This window comes from Ipomoea triloba, chromosome 4, assembly GCF_003576645.1.
Source record: "Ipomoea triloba cultivar NCNSP0323 chromosome 4, ASM357664v1".
In the NCBI taxonomy this organism is placed as follows: domain Eukaryota; kingdom Viridiplantae; phylum Streptophyta; class Magnoliopsida; order Solanales; family Convolvulaceae; genus Ipomoea; species Ipomoea triloba.
Genome location: NC_044919.1, coordinates 2,557,731 through 2,565,285, shown reverse-complemented (window position 1 = coordinate 2,565,285; position 7,555 = coordinate 2,557,731). Strand labels below are relative to the sequence as shown.

General features: G+C 36.6%; 2 protein-coding genes across 2 annotated transcripts in view; both read right to left on the bottom strand.

The window, feature by feature from the left end:
* The window catches only part of LOC116017535 (protein UPSTREAM OF FLC), a 10,162-nt gene extending 8,457 nt beyond the window's left edge, over window positions 1-1,705 (bottom strand). Inside the window, exons 1-2 of the mRNA XM_031258146.1 lie at window positions 1,653-1,705; window positions 558-683 (exon numbers count right to left, since the gene is read on the bottom strand). Coding sequence (XP_031114006.1) covers window positions 558-616 — 59 coding nt within the window. The 5' untranslated portion in view covers window positions 617-683; window positions 1,653-1,705. The remainder of the gene's footprint in view (window positions 1-557; window positions 684-1,652) is intronic.
* Window positions 1,706-3,668: 1,963 nt separating this feature from the next.
* On the bottom strand, window positions 3,669-5,816 carry LOC116017893. Its single transcript, XM_031258550.1, has 2 exons — window positions 4,581-5,816; window positions 3,669-4,214 (listed from the first exon to the last, which is right to left on the bottom strand). The coding sequence occupies exons 1-2, from the start codon at window positions 5,814-5,816 to the stop codon at window positions 3,669-3,671; spliced, it is 1,782 nt and encodes a 593-aa protein (XP_031114410.1).
* Between the last annotated feature and the right edge of the window lie 1,739 nt (window positions 5,817-7,555).

Genomic DNA, 7,555 nt, shown 5'->3' with positions numbered 1-7,555 from the left:
ATATATATATATATATATATATATATATATATATATATATATATATATATATATATATATATATATATATATATATTGTAATTTATAAATCATAATATTAAACTAATTTTTAAATTTTTTTACTTATAATTTGTGGTGTAAAACTATGAATAGAAATTTTTCATTTATAAATTTTAAGAAATTTTAAATTTATTTAAAATAATTCAGTTAACCAAAAATAATTTGCATTCAGTTAATTTGAAAATAGGTTGGAAATTTCGATTAAGTTAACGATATTTTACAAAATCGGTTCAATTATTAACTAAATTAATCAAATGAATAGTCCTATACAAAAATAACCTTTTGGACTACTTTGGACCTAAAAAGTCCTTCATATATAGCTATATATTACCAACCACTCATCGATAGTGTTTAGTAACACTATCCACCTATGCACCAAAAGTGATAAAAAAAATTATTTAGCCAAGTTTAGGACGGTGGATAAAAATGAATCAGAAATACGGAAAAAAACCTAAAGAAAAGAAGAAATAAAATAAAAAGGTAAAGTCATGTTTGACCTTTTGATCGGCAAACGTTTCTGATGAGCAAAAGTGATTTCTTCCATGGGAAAAAGCATCCAAAACTTTCTCTTTTCTTCAGATATAAATTAGGCTTTCATATGCATCTTCTTTCCCTCCATTGATCTGCAAGTAACATCACTAAATAAGCTACCTATACGCATACTTTAATTTATATTTCATAATTAAAACACCGGTCCATTACATTATTATTATACTAATATAAGACTAATTACAATTAACCTTGAAATTTCTTATAAATAGTCTCCTATGTATACTACTAGTTTACAAGTTAAAGGTATCCGAAAAACAAAATCTTCAATTTCAAGAAATACCCATAACTCCACAAGTCCACCAATACATAATTAAGCATGCATATAATCCAATATATGATTGTAAATAATCCAAAATTGGGAATACAGGTGTTGAAAAAAGAAAAGGTAGGTGGGGGGAGGGGGTTACCATCCAAAACAAAACAAGAAAATAACATAATATACTTCTTTGATTTACGGAGAAACTTGCAACCGCTATTCGAAAGTATGCTTTGGGTGAGGTTAATTCACCTTGTGATCTTAACTAACAAAAAATCAAAACGTAAATTAAGATAGATTGTCCACAACTAACTGGCTAAAATTGAAAAGGCCAATAGGCAGCCCCACAAGGAGTCAATTAGTCGAACTTGAAAATTTATGGTTATCAATTGCATGACTAATTAACTCGATTGGGTCGGGGTTGCCCGAAGATAACATCATATTTTAATTTTAAGAGCAAGCCCAACAATATGGTTTTTGTTCAAATTTTCAAGGGCAACAAGAAAAGGGAGAATGAGAAGAAAAAAAAAAATGCACGACCACGCACCAAAAAACTAATTTTTTTTTAGTGGACCTCATAAAAAACTAATCTTGATAACATATCCTTGTACGTCTGAAAACTAAGAAGACATGCATGTGTCTCAAAACCTAAAAAGTATTTTAGGTTAACCCATAAACATCGACTATTATATATGTCAAATTTGAATTAGTTTCATAGTGGTGAAAGAAAACAGAATACACTGCAGACAAAAGTATACATCTTACTTATGCAAGAATTCCTTACCTGGTCTTTGTACATATCTTCAATAACGGAAAGCAAGCAAAGATGAAGGCAAGTAGGTGTTGATGAAGAACATCATACGAACATCATCGGACATATATAAGGGAAAAGGTCAAAGAAAGAGAGCAGGATGTCGCTGTTTGGGTAACCGTAGGAAGTTGTTTGATGCTGAAATGTTGAGAGTAGTACAAATACCAAAAGTCTGCGTGCCGTTTCAGGTGAGAGAGAGAGAGAGACGTCGTCGCATAGGCAGATGAAGGAGATGATCCTTCCCTGTCCTTTCGATTTATTTTAAGGTAGTCTTTGTTGTTTCCCATTTTATTAATCTTTAATTTATTTGTATGATAACCACTTTATAACAGATGACATAGCTAACAGCGAGTGACTATATATATATAACACATGTTTACATATAAAAATAATTTGACCTATAAAAAAACGAATCAACGTATTGATGAAAAGTAAATTTACAACTAGGTTTAAACGACTCGACATGATAAAGAACCAACAGCTAGTCTTTGTCCCTTGGCTGACCTCCACAGCTAACCCCTTAACCAAGCCTCAATTGTACCTTACTTGACTTCTTCATAACACACATCCATTTAAATAAATTCAAAAATATAATCTTTGAAAAGACAAAAAAATTAATTGTTATAAATAGCCATCTATCAAGAATATATTGCATTGATAGAGATATTTCGTTAGTGAGCCCAAGGAGACGAGTCTAGGAAGGCCACAAGCCACCCAAGGGTTAAATAAACCTCTTGTTTTGGTGGAGGTCAGCTCGGACAAGGGGGATGTGAGGTACGTGAAACCGTTCCTAGAGGATATATACATGGTTAGCTTGACCATTAGGGAGCCCTTGATCTGCTCAGTCGTTGCCTAGATGTTGTTAGAGCTTCTCTATAAGAATTATATTCATTGTCTTAAAGGGGACTACGCATCTTGTTATTACGTACTAATCTGTCTTAATTATATTTATCATATATATATCGGTTATATGTGTATCCTCAGCTTATATATATCGTGTTCTTTTTATGAAAACAATTGAATATAAAATGTATTACAATCAAAACTATTATTAACTTTGTGAGTACGGCCCTATAAGGTTAGTTATAATGTTATATATGTTACTCATTAAAATACATTATATGTAAGGTATAGATTATAGCATTAGTTATGAATAAAATATTAATATACTCATTCCAAATTATCCAATAAAAAATAAAAGTAGGATACCTATCCTACAAACAGCGATAATGTCAAGGAGCAATATTCTTTGAACTCAACTAACGATGACAAAATGTTATGTCTCCAACTATTATTTTTATTATTATATATGCTATATATTAATTAATTAGTTAATTAAATGGTATGTAGTTATCTAGTCATGGAATTGAACTTCAAGGTAGGTGGCATGATGGTAGCCGTAGACTCATGCTTAACGCTTTAATTTCCTCGGCAACTACATATACGATTTAAAAAAATAAAATAAAATCGATAGATGACTAAATGGATAGAGTACTCAAGTACTTTGTGATTTGATGGTATTAATGTTGTTTTGCATAATTAATGTTTTATTGAGCATATATACTATAAATATGTTAGAGTGTACTAAAAAGGAGTGGATAGAACACGATTTTTGTGCTTGAAAGCCATGAGAATCGATTATTAATTTATTATCAACATCTTTTTAGTCTAATCAGTTGTAGGGGTATTTATAGTGTAATTTATTGTTATATGTGATTTATGAACTATTACACATAAATAAAATCTACCTTATGCACACATTTACGTAATAATTATAAATTTTCTTCGTTACAAAAAAAAAAATAGAGTTATATTTTATTTTTCAACCATTTATTGAGTTTACTGCCAAAATGCTTCAAATGAACTATTTTCCCACCAATAAAACTTGTACTAAAGCTATGGAAATTGTACACCTAAAAAACCCACCACATTCTACCATCAAACGATCTGTCTCTTTGAGACAACTACAATCGCTCTTCCAAACACACCCTAATAATCTTCATCACCACTCCAATTATCTTTCCCCTTAGGACCAGTGGGCCCTTCTTCACCCAAAACCTCACTAGGAATATTCTTAATGATATTCTCCAAATCCTCTTTCAATTTTCCCGGCAAAAACCTCTCCACCTTCTCCAACTCCTTCTCAAAATCATACTCAATTTTGGGACCCCATTCTCTAGCAAAGTTCAGCCACGGCGGCTCCACAATCGCCGGCCCCAAATACTCCGCCGACACCACCGAAAAACTCGCCGCCGTGTCGATGTACACGTCACCTCTCTCCGTGTCATCCCTTATCCCTATATCCTCGCCGCCCAGTAACACCAGCCCAGGCTTCGGATACGACGCGTGGCTGTGCAGCGACGAGTAAACCACCGGCTTGTTGCCGTCCTGGAGCTCTACCGCGGCGGCGCTCAGCCATGTCCCTTTACTGTGCTCCGAGAAATATACCCGTTTTAACTCCCCGTTGAAGTTGCTGATCCTTAATGTCACGTGCTCCCAATCTCCGACGTGTTCTCCGATCTTCCCCAGTTGTAGCTGTAAGAATATAATTTTGCATTAGTATAATACGTTATACATTAATCTATTTTCACTAAGATGGAAGTTGTTTGTTAGACTGTTATAATTTCCTAAACTAATTAATTAAATGGTTAGTTGAGTACATGACTAGAGGAATATAGAATAGGAGTGTCCGAACAAGTAAAAAATTCATTCTACCGAGTTGAATCCAAACTCGATTGAGTTGGACACAGATGAGGTCGAATTAAGTGTCTAGTCGACAGACCAACTAAAAATCGTCTAATGCTGAAATTGCTTCGGTCTCGGGACCGCTAATACATAGGGTCCGTAGGCAGTTCACTTAGACTGATTTTTACAACAGTATTTGTTTATATCTAACATTACCGTTAAGAATGAGACTTTCGCCCTCGCGGGGCCGTTGAAGGGGTAGAAAACCCACACCGCTAGATCGGTGAACGTGGCGCCGAACATTGGCTTGACGTGGATGTAAAATGTGCTGTTTTGGAGATTTCCTTGTTTGACTCTGTCGGGGTCGGAGAGTGGAAGGTCCAGCCAGTACGCGCCGTCGTTGTCGCCGCCCTGCGGGAGATTTTCGCCGCCAGGTTGGACGGCCACCGGGGAGGATTCTTGGCCTTTGGTGTACAGTAACGCTCCGTTTTCGAAAAACCAATCGACGGACGACGGCAAGAATTCGTCGTCGGGGTGAAAGTAAATCCAGGGCGAGTAGGTTTGGATCAGCGCGTCGATTTGGCTTAGATTCGGCATTGCCGATGTGTTTTTCGGGTTGAGATTCTTCAAACATGCCACTGACGACGATGTTCCGTTGTCGGATACTTGTGCTATGAATGTGCCGGCGTTTACGCCGGAAAATTTGATTCCTCTGTCTTTCGGCCGGGATGAGTAGATATTTAGACCGTTTGATCCCCAAATCCAATCGTCGTTTTCTGAAACGTCCGTGAAATCCACGCGAACGCAGCGGATTTTTTCCAGGGGCGGCTTCTCCGGCGAGGTGGTGACGACGTGGCCGACGGCGTTGTAGCCGTCGGCCGGAACCGGCAGCCAGATATAGGCGGCGCTGTCTTGTTCAATCCCGGTATTTTCGCTGCTCCAAACAAGGGTGTAATCAACCGGTGAAGCTAGAGCTCCGCCGCCGCCGCCGCCGTAGGCGGCGGCGGCGGCGCTATCATTAGTGACATCTTTTCCGACCAAAACCCACCCAAAAAGCGGCACATTATTGGGTTGCCCATAATATCCGAGCACGTGAAACCCGTCCGGCACGGCGGTCGGCTCGAAAATGGCGGCGCCGGAACCGTCAGGTCCGCCTTCTTGGGCCGCCCAGATTTTCGTAAAGTTCGAAACTTCCGCCACTATTAACCCTCCGAGATCAATCTCTCCGGCGCCGAAGCCCTTCCCCGGCGGCCATTTTGGCAACGCAGAAGGAAACTGGAAAACGGTTTCCACCGCCATTGCCGACACACCGGAGAAATTCCCGGCCAAAGATGAGACATTCAAGCAATTCACATTTCCTGCAAATGCAGATAACAAAACGATCCAACCAAGAAACACGGTCTGGATTAAACTTTCGAAAGACAAGACGGAAAAACGAGCCAAAAACTCCATGATCGCCGGCGACAATTAACCTAGGATTTATCGAGAGCTACTGCTAAATAGAATGCATTAACAACGTTATCTTTAACAACAATAACAAGTTTGCACGATGAAATGAGAATTTTTATGTGGTGGCACAAACAATGGAAGATTGTTCGTAGAAACCTAAATTGCAGTAATAATATAGTCAGCGGCCATAACTCAATTTAGTAAAATATTAAAGAGATTTTTACAATAACTATTTGTGGCAGATACAAAATTTGGAATATTCTTAGAAAAGATATGGCAGACAACTGGACAAAAGACCATTTGGATAAAAGTGAGGTAATATGTCCTCATTTCAGTTCTAAATTTATCTCATAATATTTTGTATTTATTAAAGAGTATTTAATTACATTTATTTTGTATATTTAATATGTAACGAAACTTTTTTTTTTATTTATTAAGGAGGGTAATACCCAAACAGACATAATCTGATCAACAAATACAAACATCCCGCCAGGATGGCAGGCCATTAGAGTCATCCTCTAGTAAGCCAAGAATGCAATCTGGAGGTTCGGAAAAAATTTTAAAACCTCCTGGAAGCCCTCTAGAGAGTTTAGACAGGGAATCAGCTACTAGATTCTGTTCACGTGTGATTTGTAGAACCTGCCAACACTCAATGCATCGTAGTTCTCTCCTACATGCCTCCAGGATGTTGTGGGCTGCAATTGATGGTGCCCTGGCTGCCTTCATGTAGTTAGAGATTCCGCTTGAGTCACTTTCGAAGATGACTCGATTAAAACCCAAGTGAACGGCCAACTGCACACCTTTGAGTAGTGCCCAGGCTTCTGCTTCAAAGGGTGTACAGTTCCCTATACTGTAAGTGAAACCACTTAGCCAACATCCAGTTTTGTCTCGTATGGAACCTCCGGCGCTAGCTCTGGAAGAGTATCTGTCGACCGCACCATCCACATTTATTTTGTATATTTAATATGTAACGAAACTTTTATCCAAGTTATTTATAATTCAATTTATATATATTTAGATACTACATTAATGAAATAATCATAAGTATTGACTCTTTGTGCTTCCCAAATGGGAGGTCATGGTTCGAGCCTCCGTGGGGCACAATATTAATTTTTTGTGTTTTAATAAATTGATGAAGTAATTATGTTGGATAAATTTAAATTTATATAATCAGAAATAACCATAAATATAACTTTCGGATATTCTTGTAGGGAAAAAAAATATGTATTTATAACACTCCATATATGCTAATATAATATACCATATATGGAAAAATATAAATAATGCTTTCCGATTTAGTCCTCTCAGAGTCTCAGCTTTAACAATAGTTGTTTTAATTTAATAATAATTTAGTCTTAATTTTGGTGGTTTTGTCATTTTCGCAAAATTTTAAGGGCTAAAAATGTTAACTATATATATCTAGCTATGTATATTCTAATACTCTATACCATATATGCAAATACTTCATAATATTTTGCATTAACTATTCTAATAAATACTATACTTAGAGTTATATAGTATAGGGATAATAACAATAAGTTACAAATTAGTTGAGTACCACTCAAGTTGATCATGTTCCAATCATTATACCATACACACCATTGACATAAATTACATTTTTAATACTAAAGGTCCATTTTTTAAATGTATATTATTTTTTGATCGAAAGTGAGGAGAGACCTCGGCAAAACTCCTACTATACGCACTAGTGAACACACGCCTAGGCGTGGTCAGACCTAACA

What these genes read in the sequence shown, in the direction of transcription:
- LOC116017893 (XM_031258550.1), bottom strand. Translation starts at nt 5,816, where the DNA reads ATGGAGTTTTTGGCTCGTTTTTCCGTCTTGTCTTTCGAAAGTTTAATC. An exon ending in CGAAAGTCTCATTCTTAACG is followed by an intron (nt 4,215 to 4,580) that starts GTAATGTTAGAT and finishes ATATTCTTACAG; the next exon opens with CTACAACTGGGGAAGATCGG.